Source organism: Molothrus ater, chromosome 23, assembly GCF_012460135.2.
Source record: "Molothrus ater isolate BHLD 08-10-18 breed brown headed cowbird chromosome 23, BPBGC_Mater_1.1, whole genome shotgun sequence".
In the NCBI taxonomy this organism is placed as follows: domain Eukaryota; kingdom Metazoa; phylum Chordata; class Aves; order Passeriformes; family Icteridae; genus Molothrus; species Molothrus ater.
Window position 1 is genome coordinate 5,331,740 of NC_050500.2, and position 19,906 is coordinate 5,351,645.

The window sequence follows — 19,906 nt, forward strand, 5'->3', positions numbered from 1 at the left end:
GAAATCCAGAAGCCTGAAATCCAGAGTGTTTTTAAACAATCTGATTAACTGTTAGTTTGCATGTGCTATTTCTGCGTGCACACAGTTTTAGGGATTTTAATATGAAATTACAGCAGTGATTAGGAGATGGAAATTATTTTCAGGTGACATCAAATCTGGAGAAGGAGAAAGGCAACCAAATCTGTATTGTTTGTGGACAAATTTGCTGTGAAACACTGAAACTGCAGTTCATCCTTTCCAACTCCTTGTTTTCTTGCAGCAAATACAAAAGGCAATAAGCGCTCACGAACAAGGACAGACTCCTACTCAACCAGTCAGTCAGTAGGTGAGTAGAAAAGATGGAAGATGTCACAAATATGCTCTTCAAATTAGCTGATTAGCAGTCTTGCTAATGTTTCCAGAAGAATATTGCAGCTGCTTTTAAGCTTCATATTTCTGCTTTTGTGTTTTCATGTTGTTTTCAATAGAAATGTTGGACAGTGTGGAATTGGGCGAGACATCCCATAAAAAAACTGGAACCACAGTGCCTGAATCCATCCATTCCTTCAGTGAGTTTCATTGTTGTTTCTATACTGATCCAGAAACTGTTCTTAGATCAGAAAATTTTATCATGATCCAAATGCAATTATATGAGATGGGATGGATAAAGTCTCTTGTCAGCATAAAAATGATCCGTGTTCTCAACTCCCACAAAGAGTTGTATCTGTAGAAAATGCATCTAGGTTTGCTCTCAAAATACTGTTTGGAAAGGACACATCTAACAGCAGTACAAATGTTTTTATTGTTCAGATGAAGTGCTTATTCTGTGTCCTATCTCTCTCTTTTAGTAGGAGATGGTCTGGTGAAGCCAGAAGCTCTAAATAAGAAGGCAATTCAGATCATCAACAGGGTTCGAGATAAGCTCACTGGTGAGTGTTTAGTTTTGTTTATAGAAAAGAAACTTAAAATCTGATGGATCAGCACTATCCTTAGTGTTTGTATTTTGTATTAAACCTTTAATTTAACCTATTCTGATTAAGTGGATGAGGCCATTTTCCTGGTTTTGTCCAAAACCCAAGTACTGTGCCTGCATTTAGATACAAATAACTCTGATTTGAAAAGTACAGAGGTGTTTGTAACTACAAAGACTTAATATTCTACATGTATTAGCTTGTTAGTGGAAGTTGAATTTCTACTGTCCTGGCTTCATAGTTAGCAACATTTAGTTGCAAAACTTTACACTTTTAAAGTTTATAAGAAACTACACCCCACCTGCCAAGTAATGTACTTGAAGGGATTAGGACCAGGATTTGTGACTCCTTTCATGGTTTTTTTCACCCTTTAATTTCAAAGGTCGAGACTTCTCTCATGACGAAACTCTCGATGTACCCACACAAGTAGAACTGCTCATTAAACAAGCAACTTCCCATGAGAACCTGTGCCAGTGCTACATTGGATGGTGAGTTTGTCACTCAGCTAACCTGGCAAAACTCCTCTGGAATAGTCTGAGCAGGGAACTGCTAAAGAGAACCTCACTTGAGCAGTTTATTTGTAGGAGCCACAGCACATATTGCACCTGATCTGGTAGATTCTGCAAGCCCATGGCAATAGACATAGACAGTCTCTAGGAAATTTGCTGTTGTAAATAGTGACAAGGATTTTACATTTTAAATGTTTGAAATAAGGAATGTGGTGGTCAGTGCTTTCAGCTACAGTGAAGGATAAAACAAAGATGATTTAGTGTCATTTTGAGAGGTAGATAACTTAGAACTATGCTTAAGGAAATAGGTCTCTTTCCTGCTAATGTTTAAAAGTGATAAAGATCACCTGGCAACTTTGCCTGTGCTCAAATGATGCCTAGTTTGTATGGAACCTCAGTCCTTCTCAGTGTTGTCTTTGTGAAACCACGTGCAAGTCAACATTATTACAATATCTTTATTTTCTTTAGGTGTCCTTTCTGGTAACAGGAGATTCCAGAGTATGCACAGCCTTTTATTCTGGAGGCTTTTTCACTCCAAACTTGCTCTTCTACAAACACAAATTGAACGTTGGACTGAAATACAGCCTTTGTCAAATATTTTTAAATGTAAATGAAAAGAGTTATTGTATATTAAAAGTTGGTGTAAGCCAATGTATAGCTGCTGTTGGAAAAACAAGCTGTCTGAAACAAAACACTTGATTTGGGTTTCCAGGACAGTGAAGACTGATTGTACCACAGATGTCCATGGTTCCACTTTGTCTTTGGGGACCTGGAGATCCATTGAAAATAACTATACGGGTTTTCACTCACTTTGCAATGTAACTAAGTAACTTGCAGATTAATTATTGCCCTGGTCATTCCTGTTGATGTGGGTGCAGTGAGCTAAATGCGCTTGTGCAGGAGGCTTCGTTTAGGTTTGGGGGCAGCTGCATAACTGGAAAGAAAGAATTTTAAGTAGAATTTTACCATTGTTTCCTCCTGTACCTTGTTTTCAAACTTGATTCTTGCCCCAAAATTGGAAATTGTCTATCTGCTCATTACACTAGTTCAGGATTTGTGTTTCTGACTAGATCAGGGTTTTGAGCACATCCAAGATTTGAAAACCTTGAGCCTGAGCAAAGTCGGGGTGCCTCTGTGCGGAGTGATCGGTGGCACATTGGATGCAGGGTACAAATAAATACCACTTAGGAGCCTCCTGCAGTGTCTGGGTTAAAAAGCAGTGTTGGGAAATAACTAGGGAAAGTTAGGGTTTGGCACAGGAGGCAGATGGGGGAGAACTGGTTGTAATTTGAAACAGAAAATAATGGTTATTAAACATGAGGTTGAAGGTGAAGTTATGATTTATGAATTAAAAATATTAAAAACAATGCACAAAATACAACAGAGTAGCCATGTTTAGATGCCATGTTGTATTTGCATATTTTTGTGCCAATAAATTACATCAAAATGTAAACACTTTGGCTGTGTTCTTGTTTATTCCTAAGTCAGTTTTAGGCGGGAACAGGGAAGCAGATTACAATTTTTTTAAGGTTCCTGTTGCCATTGATTTGTCTTTTTGTACATCACTTCGGGTCATTGGCTTTATTTCCCTTCTGATAGCAGCTGAATGAAGTCTGTCAGTTGTATAAACAAACTGTGACCATGCCACCCCTATATTTTTGTTATCTGTGTGATAAGAACATCAGCTTCATTGGGCTCAGGGGCACAGCATGGAGTGTTGGACAGGATTCCCTGGGCTTCCCCAGCTGCTTGTGCAAATGTTGCACTCCAGAAATGGGAAACGGGGAGGTGGCAGTCACGAATTTGCGTATTGCCTTTTGGGTATTGGCCCTTGCTCCTTTCTGGGCATTAGTGTGGCTATCAAGGGCACTGGGCACCACGAGATAAGAAAGATTATTAAGCCCCTAGAGTGTACAAAGAAGGGATGTGAAGAGCCTGGAGGGGAAAAGGAGCCACGGAGGGTCCTTGGTCTGTTCAGCCTGGAGGAGACTGAGGGGAGACTGATGGCAGTCTACATCTTCCTCGTGAGGGGAAGAGGATGGGCATGCACTGATCTTTGCTCTGTGGTGACAGGACAGGACCAGGGAACGGCTGGAGCTGTGTCAGGGGACTTTTAGGCTGGATATCGGGAAAAGGAGGGTGGTGGGGCACTGCCCAGGCTTCCCAGGGCATGGGCACTGCCCAAGGCTGCCAGAGCTCCAGGAGCGTTTGGACAACGTTCTCAGGTACAAGGTGGGATTGTTGGGGTGTCCAAGAGCTGATGATCCCTCTGCGTCCCTTCTGCTGCTGGGTCCCACCGGTGGGTGTTTGTGGGGGGAAAGGCCGAATGTGCCGCAGAGCAGCCCGGCCGGTCCGGGCGGTCCTCAGGGCTCCCCTCAGGGTTCCCCTCAGGGCCTTCCTCCCATCCCACACGGGCCTGTCCTGCCCCGTCCTGCCGCTGGAGGCGCCTGCGCTCCCCGCTCTTCTCCGCTCCCCCCTTCCGGCCGCCAGCGCTGCGCTCTCGCGACAGCGCCCGATTCTCGCGACAGCGCCGCGCGTCAACATGGCGGCAGCCGCCCGTGAGGGGAGCCCGGAGGCGCAGCCGGGCAGCTCCAAGACGCCCCCGGGCATGGAGGGAAGCAGCACGATGTCAGCCTTGCCCGGGCTCGACAGCCCCGACGCCTTCGTCAAGGTGCGGTGGGAGAGGGACAGGGAGGGCGGGCGGGGCACTACCGCTCCCGGCGTGCCGTGTGCGCTCGGGCCATGCCGGGAGCTGTAGTCCTGTCCCGCGGGGGCCGCGTGGGGATCCCAGCCGGAGCGGGAGGCGCCCGTAGGGTGTCCCCAGTGCCAGAAGGAGGGTGTGGGCCCGGCCGGCGGGTGCGGGGGCCAGAGAGGTGTATCGGGACCTGTTACCGGCATGGGTCGGGCCCTGGCCTTGTCAGCCACCGGGGATTCCTGGAAATGCCAAGGAATGGGGACCCTCGTGAGGGCTTGTCGCGATGAGAATTGTCCTCGGCCTTATAAATCGCAGCCCCTGTGTGTTTTACCCGTGCACGATGCTGATTCCCGAGAGGGAATGGCTGCCAGATCCCAAATAGGAAGCGTTGCAGGGATTTGGGGTGTTTTGTTAGAGTAATAAAGTAATTATCTGCGTTCCTGTTGATTTAGAACTGTAAAATATTCTGAGTTGTAAGGCTCCCACAAGGATCATCCAGGAGTCCAGCTCCTGGCCCTGCACAGACAGCCCTACAATCCCACCTTGTGCCTGAGAGAATTGTCCTAAAGCTCCTGGAGCTCTGGCAGCCTTGTGGCCGTGACCATTCTCTGGGGAGTCCGTTCAGTGCCTGATCGCTGGAGGATGAGCACTAGTAGTTCTATAATCATTTAGTAGCTCTTTAGTGAAGTTTTTGGACTTTCATTATTTAAAGCTGTCTAAATGTGAAAAACGCCAATCGCTTGGTTTTAAAATTTTAAAAGTTTCATAGTAATAAAATGGTTATAAAAATAGTAATACGATTAGAGTAATAATAATTTGGACAATTTGAATTAGGACAATATGAGACAATAAAAACAAAGAGTTATGGACATCTGGGTACCTTTTTTTGGGTAGCACGAGCCCGAAAAAGGACCCACGTTAACAGAGAATTAACCCTTAAAAGCAACAGCCTGTTGCATATTCATACACCTCATCCATGATGCATAAACTCCATCCAAACACAGGATTCTGTCTGGGCAGTGTCAGCTTCTTCCTCTGAATCCTGACAGTGCCTTCAAGGTGGGAAGAAGTTCGTTTCTCCTGATAATGGAGCAATAAATTCTTTTTCTCTGAAAGATTCAGGTGTCCTGTGGCTGCTATCTCACTGCGAGTCCTTTCTTTAAAAAAAATATCCTACATAGCATCGTTCCTATTTTAACATTTTTTATAACCTAAAACTATATTTAACACAGTACTTAAGAGAATTAATACAGCATAACTTTCTAACACAACACATATAATATTCATTTGAATATTTGCAAAAAGCCACTCATAAAACACATGCATTTTTCACACTAAATAACTATGTGGCAAAACCCCACCATTACCACTCATTAGAACCACGCGGTTCCAACCAGCCAGGCAAAGTGCATTTCAATCAAAGAGTATCCTGAGTAAACAGAAACAAAAGACTGACAAAAAGCTGATAACGTTGTTTCTTGCACAGTATGCTCTCGGCACAGTGGTGGCTGCAACAAAGGCATCCAATGGGCTCCCCCAGCCTGGAGACGAGTACGATTTCTACTGCAGCTTCCCCGGCTTCCGCGCCTACTGCAGCACGCAGAGCGACCGCCTGCTCCGCTGGTAAGGGCCCTTCTGCACCTGGCACTCCAAACCAGAGCCTAGCCCCTTCTTTGGCAACTTCAGACTTGCCATAGGTAAAAAGGTGCTTTATTTCACACAGCTGGTTTTAGCTGCTTCTCTAGCACTTGGCAGCTGAAGTGGCAAAGCTTGAAGAGGGCATTTCATTATATTGCCGTGAGGAGCTGTGCAGAGAGGAGCACCTGATACTGTCCATTTTAAAAGTCATGTTTGTGAGAAACTAATTCTAGCACTTTAATACTGTATAGATGCTTTTTCTATTTATTGCTCATGTGATGATATCTATAATTTGATTTCAGACTTTGAAGTGTAGTAAGTGTAAGAGAATTGGATGTTTTAGTGTTTAGATAGCCTGCTTTCAGACTGCTGACAGCTGTGCTGTTCTCTTGCAAGCATGAGCCAGGTGATGCAGTACCATGGCTGCCGGAGCCTCATGAAAGATTCCAGCAAAGTGACAGGGCTGGAAGATAAATTCGATATGCTGGTTGACTCCAATGATGTCATTCTTGAAAGAGTGGTAAGCAAATTATTTCTGCATGTGGTTCTTAAAAAGTGTTCTGTTGCCACAAGCTTTCTTTTTTTTGTTGCAAGAACATTAGTGGCACAGCTTCCACAGTTAGTCACTATTTCCTCAATTGTATGTATTCCCTTTTTATTTTAAAACCCCTTCCAAATGCTAGGTCAGAGACCACAGCAGCTAAAGTAGGTAGGCCAAGGGGAGGGAAGGTAATATGGGATGTGTGAGGAAGTGAAATGCAGCTTGACATAAAATCCTCACAGCCTGAGAACATGTCTGTACATTTGAGAGTGCTTCTCTGAAGAAACTCTTCCCCCTGATCTTCAACATAGTCCTCCCATGTTTGTCTTGTGTTGCACAGAATCTGGGGGAGATGGCTATGGAGGTACCTACCTACATGACTTTCTTTACTCAGTCTGACTAGGGTGTCTGAGAGTGGTGATTTAACAGGTGTTTCACATTGTTTTTCTGGATTTTAGAGTATTTTATTGGATGAAGCATCAGGAGTGAACAGAAACCAGCAGCCAGTCCTGCCAGCTGGGTCACAGCCCCCACAGATGATTGTTTCCAGCTGGAACCGTAAGGTGAGGCCCCCATGCTCAGTTTGGCTGTGTTGGCTCAGCTGTTCTCCCAGCCACTGCACTACCAGTTCTCCAGTGGAGTTGAGCAGTTAAATGTTCCCTCATGTTTTTTCACACATTCTGAGTACCTCTTCCTTTTTCTCTTTTTCCTGTTCATTCAAACTTGGTTCTGAAACTTTGTGCTTTCAATTGCCATTTCAGTTTCACATGCTCAACAGCCTTTCCTGTGCTTATGAATTCAGGATCTTGAGTCCTAACTTTTTTCCTTACTGAAAAAAAGTTACTCAATTTTAAATGTGGGGTATAACTCTTCCTCTGAATGTTGGATCAGACTGAGGAAAACAGTGTCTGGTAAATCATGTTGGTTTTATCTCTGTTTTTTTTTAATAGGCAGGGGAATTCCACAAAAGATCTCAGTCTGAAACATTCCGACTGCTTCATGCCAAGAATATTTCTCGACCACAGCTGAAGTTTCGTGAAAAGATTGACAATTCCAACACTCCCTTTGTACCTAAAATTTTTATCAAACCAAATGCTTTGAAGCCTCTGCCTGAAGGTAAGGGGTTTATTTCTTGGGGGTGTAATTTGTTGCAAGTATTTGACACAAGCTTGTCCTCACAGTCTAGAGGAGGAATCACGGACTGTAAAAACAAATAGCAGGAGATGTTGAACGTTTGGGTGTAGTGATCTTGGTGACACTGTTGTTTCCATATCTGTGATGTCAGGCTAGGTCAGCAAACAGCATCTTCTTGCTGGTCTACAGCAAATAATCTGTTCCAAACAGATAATCTGCTGCTGCTTTTTACCACCTTGAACATACATGAGAGTCACGTTTGCATGAGAAGTCTTGCCTAGTCTAGTTGGCTTTACAGATATTCTTTCAGATGGGTCAGCTGCAGTATGTGTATGGGGAGACCTACCTTTGGTTTTGGTGCTTTGTCAAAGCTGCTGGTAACACCCTGTCTCAGGAACACATTCTGCTGCTCCCAGTTCATCTGTATTCTGCACTGATGCAGTTGTACTTTCAGTAACTGGGAAGGATTGAAAAGTTTTTCTGAAGATTTTTCAATTTCCATCCAAGCTTTTGAGCCAAAACCACCTCGTGTCTTCCTAAAAACAGCCAAGTAACTGAGTCGTTATTTCAGGTACAAAATGACAGCAAAAGCAGCAGCACTAAATTAAGCTTTTTGATACTTTGTAAACTCTTGTGGTGGGTGGAGGGGGAGATAGTGGTAGGCTGAGAACATGTTATGTGGGGGACCTAGTCCAGTTATTCCATATTGGTTGTTCAGCCCTCACAAAAAGTGGACGGCAGAGAAAGGAGCGCCCTGAGGACTTGGATGTGCCAGCTGCTTTGGCAGACTTCATACATCAGCAGAGGACGCAGAAAACTGAGCAAGACATGTAAGAAACTAACCTGCCAGCAAGGTGCTTGGAGTCCCCTGGGTGAACCTGTGTGCTCAGATTGTGCTGATGCTCATCATGTATAACAAACAGTTCTGCATGTGTTTGTGTCCACACTACATTGTACGTGATTTGCATTAAACCTCTGCTTAAAAAGAGACAGAATAGGGAAACTACCATAGCTCTCAAAGCCTCTGTGCTCTGTCCTCATAAAGAGGACTGGAATTTAGTCTGTGCTTGTCTCTTCCTGATTTCCACAGGTTTGCTCACCCTTACCAGTATGAACTGGAGCATTTTTCTCCACCAGATGAAGTTCTCAAGAAACCTGAACTCCAGGTTGGTGCCCACTTTAATTTTAAACTACAGATTTAGTACATTTAAAGCCATACTTGACAAATTGCAGGTTGGAGGGTGGAGGTTGGGATTGGGAGTTGACAGTGATTTTACCATGCCTAATTCATTTGCTCTGCCAGATGTACAGGCCCATTCAGGAAACACCCTGTCATTTTATCACCACACTGGATGAGCTGGTAGAACTAAATGAAAAGCTTATGACTTGTAAAGAATTTGCCTTGGACTTAGAGGTAATCCAGTTGCATTTTATATTTAGAAGTTACATGTGTATTTTAGGAGATAGGAGAAAATTATATTCTTCTCATGGGGGTGGTGGGGGGTGGTTTTCTCCTGGTTTCTGTACTCTCTGACATGAAAAGACAGTTCCTGACCCCTGATCTGTCTGATATTCTCTATAAGGTTGAATTAACTGTGTCAGTATTAGAAGTTTTCCAATGGCAGGGCTGGCTGTGCACTTCTTAGTGAATTTGATCCTTCTTTCAATTAATCCTGTGGTTTTAATGTCATCTTAGTCACTGCAAAGAGAAAGTTTGCTCATCCAGTGTCTCTTTGTCTCAAATAAGTCCTTGTTGCTCTTTCTTCCCTCACTTAGAATGCCATTTGTTTTATAGCATTGTTTCTGTAATGAATCCTAGCTTACATCTCTCTTCCCTGTTTCCAGCACCACTCCTACAGGACCTTCCTTGGCTTGACGTGTCTGATGCAGATTTCCACCAGAACAGAAGATTTCATCATTGATACCCTGGAGCTGCGCAGTGACATGAACATCCTCAATGAGACCTTCACAGACCCTGCAATTGTGAAGGTCAGCTGCAAAATTCACCAGATTTCTTTTAAAATTAATATTATTGTTGTTTTAGTTTAAGCTCTCTTATCATTAAAATCACACTGTGTGCTCAGTCTTGATCACTTGATTCTGCTTTCAGTATAATTTGTTCAGGAGCTGTTTCCTTGATGTTAGTAGTGAATTACTTGTACAGATGCACTTATTTAGTAGTTCTGTACTTAACAGTAAAAAGCAGAGAAAAGAAATCTAGACACATGAGTAGGAAAGCACAGCACTACCAGCCTGGAGTAGAAATGTTCTTTGCATCATTCCCAAATTTTTATGCATTTCAAGGTCCTTCATGGAGCTGATTCAGACGTGGAATGGCTGCAAAGAGACTTTGGTCTGTACTTGGTGAATGTGTTTGATACTCACCAAGCTGCTCGTCTCCTCAGTCTTGGCAGACATTCTTTGGATCACCTGCTGAAGCTGTATTGCAATGTAGATGCTGACAAGAAATACCAGCTGGCTGACTGGAGAATACGGTAAAAACTGACCCTCAAATGGGCTGCAAGGTAGCACTTCTCCTTGTTTGCATTGCTAGAGCTTCTGCTTGCAGGACCCATAGTTATGGCTTAGTCTCAAAGTGAATGAGCACAGCATTTACCTGGCTGTGCTCAAAGCTTTTGAGTGTTACATTTTTCCCTCATTTTTTTTAGAAAATGAGTTCTTTTTGGAAAGATCTGCAAAGATGAAGTAATGAAAATCTGGAAGCCCACTTCTTAGGAGCAGTTCTTAATCACTACAGTGTTACAGAGACAGTATTTGCTCCTCTAGTGCCCCCACAAAAACATTTAATCACCTGTGCCAGGCAGAGCAGATGGTGTTGGAGCAGTGATCTTGACTATGCAGGTGCACCCTGCCCACCACAGAGATCTCAAGTCTACTTTTGTAGGCTCTGCAGAGAGAGGAGGGCTTGACAAATACCATGGCAGGCAGTTCTACCACATGACTTAGCTACACAGCAGTCCTGCTCTCCAGCACACAAACAAGGATGTGAACTGGAGAGTGCACAGCATTTTACTGCTGCTCCCTGACCAATCCTTCAGTGCAAAAACGGATTTTCTATGTTAGTTCTTGGTATGTCTCATATGCATTTTGCCCTAATATGCCTTTTAAGAGAAAAGTAACAGTTTTAAGAGAAAAGTAACAGTTTTAAGAGAAAAGTAACAGTTTGGCAGGGCAGCTGAAATATGTTGGTGTAATTCTGGCTCTTTTTGTAGCCCTTTGCCAGAAGAAATGGTCCGGTATGCCCGTGAGGACACTCACTACTTGCTCTACATCTATGATAAAGTGAGGGAGTTGCTGTGGGAGAGAGGGAAGGAGCAGCCCACACAGCTGCAGGTTGTGTGGCAGCGCAGCAGGGACATCTGCCTGAAGGTAAAGCTTCACCTGCTTTGATTACCTGGACCTCTTCTATGTCTTTTTGTGTGTCTGAAAACATCTGTAGATACTCTGACTCAGTCGTGTGCAGACACTTTCACTACCCATGGTCCCTGGGTTCAGATGCCTTCCTGCTCTTTTTTGAATGCTAGTATTCCATGGCCTCACAATGCAGTCAGCTTGTGTTTTTTGTAAGAGAGTTGTTACATTTCTGGTTCTGCTGGATGTTCCTAGAAGTTCAAAGCCTCACTGGGGTTGCATTCAATATATTGTGCTTGTGGAAAACACTGTCTATGAAAGTAGGCTTTGTGGGATGGAGTAAAGCTTGGTGATAGTAAAGCTGCTCCTGGATTTGATGAGGGTGGATTTCCCCTAACAATGGATGAGATGTGTGTTTTTCAGGAATAGGCTCCTACCAATAGTTTAGGATAAAAAGCTCAAGGACACATTGTACCAGAGTGAATTTAGTCCCCTGATGTCCGTGTGAGATTCTATGTCTGAGAGAGGCAAAACAGAAAGCTCATGAGTGCTTCTTCTTTTCCTATCCAGAAATACATCAAGCCCCTCTTTACAGATGAATCCTACCTTGATCTCTACAGGAGGCAGAAAAAACACCTTGATACCCAGCAGCTGGCAGCATTTAGGCTGCTGTTTGCATGGAGAGACAAGATAGCACGTCAAGAGGATGAGAGCACAGGGTAGGAAGTCTTTTGTTATGGACACTGACTTAATGCTTTAGTAAATCTTTTGGATTATTCCCCTTCCACCCCTGAGATGGGACAACTTTGTTACCTCTAGAAATTACTGTGCTACATCAGGCTGCTGCTTGTTACACAGAGGTTGTTATGTTTCTTTTATTTTTAAGTTGTTTCATCGTCTCAGACCTTGTAATGGGGGCAGAGTTGTATACTTTGAAGGTGTTTTTAATTGTTTTGAGCATTCTGTTACATTTATGCCACCTCTTTGTGTTGTAGGTATGTGCTACCAAACCATATGCTGTTGAAGATTGCAGAGGAGCTGCCCAAGTAAGTTTTGTTCACACTGAAGGAGTCTTACTTGATCTTAATATCCAGCAAGTCACATCCAAGTGTGTAATTATCTCTGCAGTTGGTCCCTTCTTTCCAGCTGTCAGCACTGCTTTTCTCTATAGTTGTTCAGTTTGGAAGAGAAATAAATAGCAGTACTCCTTCAGAAGGCTTCAGATGTCTGGGATACATCACTTGGATTGTATTGCACTAATAAACCACTTTCCTTTGCATTGCTCTGTGTTACACATTCCCTCTGAGATTCCTTCACTTTTACAGAGCAAGAGAGGGGTGAGTGCCCCCAAAACTTATTTGGATTTTTATTGCAATTCCTAAAGGAGTGGGGAGGGCAAGGGACATATCCCTTAAAACACCCAATTTATGCAATATTTTCCTCAAACATTTGGCACTCATCACCTAACAACCATACTTGAGAATAAAAAAAAATACATCTTTAAAGGCAGGTCTGCTGCCTGGCTCAGCTTTCATAGGTGAATACTGAATGAAATGATGATGAGGAGAGCTGACTATGGCTTCTCCTCATCTGCACAAACCTGGTGCAGAATTTCATCACAGAGATTAATCTGACTTACCTTGCTCTGTCACACTCAGGACAGTGGTTATATCCTTTGAATTGTACATCCTGTGCATGCAAATGCCCAACATACCAGCCATAAATCCAGCCCACTGAATTTTCCTGCTCTCTCTGCAGAGAATCCCAGGGGATCATTGCTTGCTGTAACCCTGTCCCACCACTTGTTCGCCAGCAGATTAATGAATTGCACCTGCTCGTTCAGCAGGCCCGAGAGATGCCTCTCCTCAAGGTAGGGGTAGCTTGTACCACACAGGAGATGAATCACTGGCATCCCTAAGCCAGGCCCTGGAGCTGAATGGGGACCTGTGATGATGTGTATGCTGAAGTTTACTTTTTGAACACTGAATTTTGTAGTAGAACAGAAAGATATGTTGTAACTTCTTGCCTGTCTGCTGTGTGGTGGCTTACACACGGTGTAGTTTCCTGGAAAACTGGAGCAGTAAATGAGCAGAGAGTTCTTGAACAGAATGCAGTTTGTCTTATACTGTACATCACATTTGCCTGTGTGAGGAAGAACTGCATCTTGTGGAGTTTGCTGGCCATGTAAATGGACTCATAAATATTGTACAGCTCTGGTGAGGCAAAAGAACCAACCTAGGTGTAAGAAGTTAATCAGTTAAAATATATCAGCAGCATGTTGATATTCATGCAGCTTTCATCCTCAGTGAAAAGAACATGTGAGCAAGAACGAGCCCTCTCTGTGTGAGGTGTTTGAATGTATAGCCAAGTGCAAACACTGCAGGAGAAGAAGAAAGTCATTTTATTATCCTGCTAGCTTGTGATAAATGTGATGAAAACATTGATAAGGTGGCCAGCCTAGAAGAAAGAGGGCTTTTAAGTGACTGAGCTTTCTCTCCCATTCTAGTCTGAGATGACTTCAGCAGTCAGGAAGAGAGCACCTCTACCCAACCCTGAGGTATTGTTTGCATTGTGTTTTTACCTAGTGTCTTAAGCCTTAAACTTGGAAACAAGTGTATCCAAATTCTACCTGCTAGTGAATTGCTTCTCCCATCCATTTTACAAGTTTATCTGCTTTAGCTTCATGGTACTTATCTGTGCCAGATTCATAATATTACCAGTTGTTAACTGATATTTTACAAACCACCATAAAGCAGCACTTAAGGTTTCATCAGCAAACACTCTGGCTGCTGGACAGTTTCATGTGTGTTGGAATATATGGACTGAGCTGTAAGAAGAGAGCTTTCAGATAAGTTTCTAAGGCTGACTCTTCTCTCTTGTCATGTACATCAAGTACAGCATCTCATGAGCTCATGGTGTTTGCACAGGTGGCATTTGATTCCAGGTGCAGTGTGCTCTGGCACATGAGCTACACTAAGAATATTCCATCTCTGAAATTCATCCCTTTTGTTTGAATTTTCATTAAAGTGTCTCTGCAATATGTGAAAATAATACATTTGTAGTGTATCAATGGTGTTTGTAATTTGAATCTCTCTGCAGAAGCTGGAGAATGCCCTCTTTGGACCACATGACAGCTCACGGATTCCTATGGATGGTTTTCAGAATAACTCTGCCTTGGGTAATTTAGAGTTAACCTAAAAGCTGTGCTAATAATGCAATGATGGAGCTTTGACATGGGGAAAATAAGCAGTCCTGAAAAAACCTTCAGGGAAACCTCATGACACAAAAGAGCAGTAAAATACACTAATAAAAAGACTCTAATAAAAATTTTCTTTCCTTTTCATGCAGACCCTGCACTGGTTTTGGAAGATGTTTGTCTCTTTTCAGACAGTGAGAGGACGGTGGATATTCAAGATAATCAACCAGAGTCAACATGTCTTGTTGCTACTACCACTGTCAGCATATTCAGTGTAAGCAGTATGTTTGTGACAGTGTCAGTATTGAAATACTAGAAAACAGATTTAATAACCTGATAAAAGTGTGTGGAAGTGTTGAAAGAAATAAGGTGGGAATGCATGGCAGTGGTACTGACTTTTGACAGCATCAGGCCTGGCTTAGGAAGCCAGCAAGGTTGGTCCATGTCTCTGGAGGGTCACTGCTGTCAGTAGAATTTCAGAGTGAGAAGCAGCATGGCATGAAATGGCAGGAGCCAAACAAAAGGAATATTTGTGTTAATATTTCTTCCTTTTTTTTTCTTTTCTTTTAAGGAATGTGATGAAAACAAAGGAAATAAGAGGACTTTGACCACTGCACAGAGGAAAGCTCAGCTAATAATGGAGTCCTTTGAAAATCCATTTAAAATGGTAAAAGAGCCCAGTAGTGGGATTCAAATTCCCCAATGCAGAGGATGCCCTGAGCTTGTTTTTCAGGCATATCAGAAGGGCTTGACAGAGCATCAGCTGCTGCTCTCTGACTGGAATTAAGGGATTGTCCTTGCAAAGACACCTGTGTGGACTTGTTTTCAAAAGACATTTAAATACCTCTTGGATACAAGTCTTTCTACATAGTAAACAGACCATTCACTATTGGTTTTTTTAAGCTAGTTTTAGGTTTTTCAGGTTTTTCATCTGTCCTTTATGGCTAGGATTAGTAAGCTGATTCTATTCTTGTAATGAATCAGAAGAACAATAGAATACTGTTACACATCTGGAGTAATAAATTACCAGAAAATAATACCAAATTTTTTTCTGGTGTGCAGTTGATGGTTGGTCTGTTGAGGTGTTTTGGTTTTGTGTGGAGGGGTTTTTAGTTGTTCTTTTTCTTTAGTATTTCTCTTGGCAGTAGCTGTGGTGACTTCTTTTTTCCCACAAGGTGTTCTATCTGTAGAATATTTCTTCAGATGAACTCACTGATTTACAACAAAGTAGCATTTCAGCAATGAGCTAAATGTTCCATGCTGTTTAAAGCAAATTTTTTTTTCCTTTCTACAGTATCTACCTCCAGAGGAGAATTCTGCCTATGTCTCACAATCTGCAAAGTTTGACCCATCATCAAAAATTTATGAAGTAAGACTAGTGCTAAAATTTCCTGCCAAGTAGTACAAAAGAAACAAATAAGGAGTTTATTTTCCATTGCAAGCCTCAGCAATACAGATATTTTTTTTTCTCCTTGGATACTTCTTGAGAAACTTAGCATGTTTCTGTGACATTTGTATACTTTGAAGAACCAGGGACTGGAGACATTCTCCTGTATAGTCCCTGTCTGTCAAAGCTGAAAACTCTACTGAAAGTATGTGCATTTGTTCTTGAGGCTTGTTTGTAGCTTTGAACTTTTAAAGCATTTGGTTTTACTTCACGTGGTGCAGCAGATCTTAATCTCTTTTACAGCTGAATTTGATCTTTTGTACTCTTAATGAATTTGATCTTTTGTACTCTTAATGATCTTTTGTACTCCTAATGAGTACTCTTGTACTCTACATGCACCAGCATGTGTTAGCAAGTTTATCAACAACTTCTTGCCATGAAACCTTAAAGAAAGTGTTTCCAGGTAATATTTTCTTCATTGCAGATCAGCAATCGATGGAAGTTGATGAGTCAGGCACCAGGACAGAAGAAGCCCAAGAATGAAACCAATAAGAAAGCAGCCCAGCAGTCAGGTACAGCCATTCTTCCCTTCCTTGGTGTGTCTTGAGACTTGACACAAGCTGCTCTGCTTGCTTTTTCTAAGCCCTGGCTAACTCACTCCTGCTTTTTACAGTAATGCTTGTTTGCCTCCTTAGCTGCCCATGTCCAGACACAGAAGTTGAATAAAAAGCCAGCCCAGAATGTTGTGTCTGTTCGCCAGCAAGCCATGGTATGTCATAGAATTCCTCCTTCCAGCCATTGCTCCTCTGGACTGCTATAACATAATTCAGAATGAAACTCTGAGCCCTGTAGCTGAAATACCTGAATGAGAGTGTTTTGATAGTAATCTTTGTGTGGTGCTGCCCCAGGTGTAACAGCAGGCTCCTGTTAATTGTGCTGTGCACATCATCCCTTATCCCTCCATGTGTGCAGTAGGGGATGTTTTCCACTGCTGCACCACTGCTCCTCACTTCCCTTAAGGCTCTTCAGTTGTTCTGCACAGGTTCCCCCAAATATGCCAGTGAGGCCACAGCAGATCTCAGCTTCCCATATCCTCTAAAATGACAATTTAGCTTTTTATAGAAGTCCCTACTGTGAGGTAAAAAAAAAAAAATAGCAGTTTAGGCCCCAGGAAGAGCACAGAGATTTCTCCCCATGCTATTATGGCCAAAGGCAAGAGCAGGCACTGAAGCCTGGCTCCATGGGGCAGTCCATTTGCACAATGAGTTGTTTCATTCTCCTTTCTTCAACTTATCCTTTTTTCTATTCTGTGGGTTGCTTTCATAGCAGGAGCAAGCTAATAGGAAGAAGGAGAGAGACACAAGTGAAATAGGAGCAGAAACAGGAGCAGAGCTGCCAACACAGGAAAAGAAACGGCAGAAAAAAGCCCAGCAACCAGAGGAGCTGGAAACACTGAGGCAGTTTACCCCCTTTGATTACAGCAATTCCAGCTTCAAAGTGTTTGCAGGTAAGATCTGATCCCTTGCTGGAGTGCTGCACACTGTGAAAATGTCACCAGCTGAGATTTGAGAGGGCTGTGTGAGTGTGGATCCAGACTGTTACAATGTGCTTACCTTATAGTGGGGAAATAGTTCAAGAAATGGACTTGAGGAATGTACACTTTAGTATTCCTTTTCTGATTTGGAAACAACATCCTGCAATAATTGGCCAAGTGGGTTGTGGATTTGGATTTTGTTTCTTTTCTTATCTGTTTAATTGGAGCCAGGAACTAAGAGGCAAAGGGGATTTGACTCCTTTGTAATAAAGGAACTATTCAAAAACATCTGCCCTTAAAAGATTGTTCTGGATTTTACTGTGTGGGAGACTGTAGTGAAACCTCCATATCATCAAAGGAGCACTGTGGAATGCATTGTTCTTTATAGAAATTTTAGTAACAGCTTCTCTCCTCTCTCTCTTAGGAGGCAGCAAATCAAAACAGTCACCTCAATTTGATCCTGCCAAGCAAGCTTACACAGGCAAGGTATGGACCTGTCATGGAAGGAGGAACAGAAATGGGGGTGACTGTATGTACCCAGCCAGGGGCTCTCTGGGAGGGCACATGATATTTTGTGCATCTGCAGAATGTTCCCTAGAGCTGCTGAGAGGCAGCTTCCAATCCCAGGTTCATTATTCTTTATTTCTTTCCATTCACTAGGAGATTGCTTGGAGTCCCTCAGACTCTCTTGTTGTTTCCCACCTATTCATACATTGCTCACACACCTGTGCCTCTGTACATCACAAGTATGACATTTGGATCACAGCAAACCACCAGGAATTCCAGTTCTAAATTAAATTCTCAAAAATCACAGGCATCCCAGTGGTTCCAGGACATGTCAGCTTTGCATGCTGCTCATGTACCCCTCCAAGTACTGTTATTAGAAACAGTCTCAGCTCAGAGATCTTTTTACTTAACTTATTGTTAATTGAGATTGAAAAGAAGAAAAAACCCCATAAACAATCAAACCATGGCTTAATGATGAACTGACACAATGTTTTATGCTGCCTTTTATGCATATTTAGGGAAGTCAGCACAGGGAAGTCAATGAGCAGAGTTCTGTGAAATTGGAAAGATCTGGAATATGCTTGGGAGGAACCTCACTGTAGTGATGTTTTATTTGTTTGTTTCTGTGTGCAGAAATTTGCTGGAGCTAACAAACTTCAACAGTCTGGAAACCGGAGCATGTCCTACCTGGTGGGGAAAGCTGAAAGGTGTGGTTTTATTTATCCTGCTCTCATCCAGCTGGGGTGTTTGCACACCCCTGCCCCAGAACCATGGGCAGACCACAGCTATTGCCCTCTGCTGCTGTGGGAGCTTTAGCATGTTCAATGGAAGAGCTTGCATCACACCCTGACATCAGTTTAAAGGACAAAAAAAAGAAAAAAACTCCAACAATTTAGGATTAATGCAAGACAATTAATGGAAAAATTTAGATTAGTGCGATGACTGGGTGGAAGGTTTGAAATGCTGAGGTAAAAGTTTGTGTTAAAGGATGTGGGAGTTGCTTTCTTTCATCAGAGATAGGTGGAAGTGGAAAACATCTGCCTAGCTTGGGAGGAATAAGAGTACTGCCAAGTATGAACATTCTTATTCTGAATAGATACTTAGTGTTTAGATACAGGTTTGATTATTGTGTGTTACTTAGTCATAAGGGCAGCACTGGAGGGAGAAGGGTGCTCTCTGCCTCAGGACCCTCTCTTTCTTGATAGAATCCTTGTAACATGGTTGGTTTTCAATCTTGAGTGAAGTTAAAGTGGTTTTTTTAAAACTCTTTTGCAGGGGTTCGACACACCACTGGCCAAAGAGATAATCTTGGTTACAGGACCTGTGGGAGTTGCTGCTGAATGAAACAGTCGTTAAAAGTGTTGCCACCATGGGAAAGCAAATGCCAGTCATTGATCAGTTTTTGTACAGGAAAGTTTTTAAAACCATTAAAATCCTTTTATTTCCAAAAGGAAAAACATCTGAATTGATGTCACTTTTGTTATATTCACATTGCTTTTTTTTTTCCCCTAATTATACTCACAGTGTTGCTTTGTTTATAATTTTGAAAATTTATCCTGTGTCCTCAAACACAATTAGGCTAAACTTGTCACTTCTTGGAGCTCAAACCCCAGCAGTTCAGAGAAGGAAATGAGGCCAGAGTGTCTTTCATGATAGACCTTGCTTACAAATTGAACTGCACAGCTCATTTCTTACAATACAAGGTAATACAGAAAAATACAGTAAAAATACAGAAAAAGAGCTTGTTTATCTCACAGTGCTGGTGTATTTTAATGGAAAGATTGTATTTTAAGGAAAAAAAAGAGGTATAGGAGACCAATGGTTTCACCATGAAGTTCCAGAATGAAAGTAAGAGCAAAGAGCATTAGGCAGAAGGGAAGAACATGGGGTTGGCAGTGTGGTGGCAGGGAAAAGGTGGAGGGTTCTGTGCTTCAGCTGAATCTCTACAGCTAAACTAACATGGCCAAGTTTTAAATACCCACAGTGAGTTATCTTTAATTCTTTGTAGAAAGACTATCAGAAACAGTATCATCAGTACTGGATGGGTCAGTGAGAGTTTATTCTGATGAAGACCTGACATTTTAACAGGGCTTTATTTTACAAAGACTATGAGGAGACTTGAGATTTAGTTTGTTTTCAATCTTTTTCCCTGTTTCTGGGAAATAATAGGGAGTGGAAGGAGCACAGGAGGGGTTTTCCTCCTTAGGTATCTTAGTGTGAACAGTGCTGACTAAGCATTGTAATGGTAGAACTGAGTCTCTTTCTTGTAAAATCTGCTTGCAGGGCTGAATATTGGAGAATGTTTTTGTAAAGAGGCAGTTAAGTAGAAATTGTCTCCAAGTGCATTTGCAAGGGCTGCCAATTCCCTCCTTGTCAGCTTTACCAGTTCTTGTTATTTCTTTAACTTGAAGAACAAGTGTCAGCAAAAGCCCCATTGGCCCAG

At 42.5% G+C, this 19,906-nt stretch overlaps 2 protein-coding genes across 2 annotated transcripts in view; both read left to right on the plus strand.

Moving 5' to 3' along the window:
- Nucleotides 1-2,912, plus strand: part of MTOR (mechanistic target of rapamycin kinase) — a 70,460-nt gene extending 67,548 nt beyond the window's left edge. Inside the window, 5 exon segments of the mRNA XM_036396175.2 lie at nucleotides 260-325; nucleotides 468-548; nucleotides 828-908; nucleotides 1,333-1,438; nucleotides 1,928-2,912. Of these exon segments, the coding sequence (XP_036252068.1) occupies nucleotides 260-325; nucleotides 468-548; nucleotides 828-908; nucleotides 1,333-1,438; nucleotides 1,928-1,943 (350 nt within the window). The 3' untranslated portion in view covers nucleotides 1,944-2,912.
- A 1,078-nt stretch (nucleotides 2,913-3,990) lies between these two features.
- On the plus strand, nucleotides 3,991-18,928 carry EXOSC10 (exosome component 10). The gene is made up of 25 exons (XM_036396377.1): nucleotides 3,991-4,130; nucleotides 5,641-5,777; nucleotides 6,189-6,312; nucleotides 6,792-6,896; nucleotides 7,284-7,449; nucleotides 8,186-8,297; nucleotides 8,558-8,633; nucleotides 8,771-8,881; nucleotides 9,313-9,456; nucleotides 9,772-9,962; nucleotides 10,701-10,857; nucleotides 11,410-11,558; nucleotides 11,835-11,885; nucleotides 12,598-12,709; nucleotides 13,346-13,396; nucleotides 13,939-14,017; nucleotides 14,188-14,309; nucleotides 14,607-14,702; nucleotides 15,330-15,404; nucleotides 15,907-15,994; nucleotides 16,118-16,191; nucleotides 16,749-16,929; nucleotides 17,381-17,442; nucleotides 18,097-18,170; nucleotides 18,739-18,928. Exons 1-25 carry the CDS (start codon nucleotides 4,002-4,004, stop codon nucleotides 18,767-18,769), a joined length of 2,697 nt encoding a protein of 898 aa, XP_036252270.1. The 5' UTR covers nucleotides 3,991-4,001; the 3' UTR covers nucleotides 18,770-18,928.
- The last annotated feature ends 978 nt before the right edge of the window (nucleotides 18,929-19,906 follow it).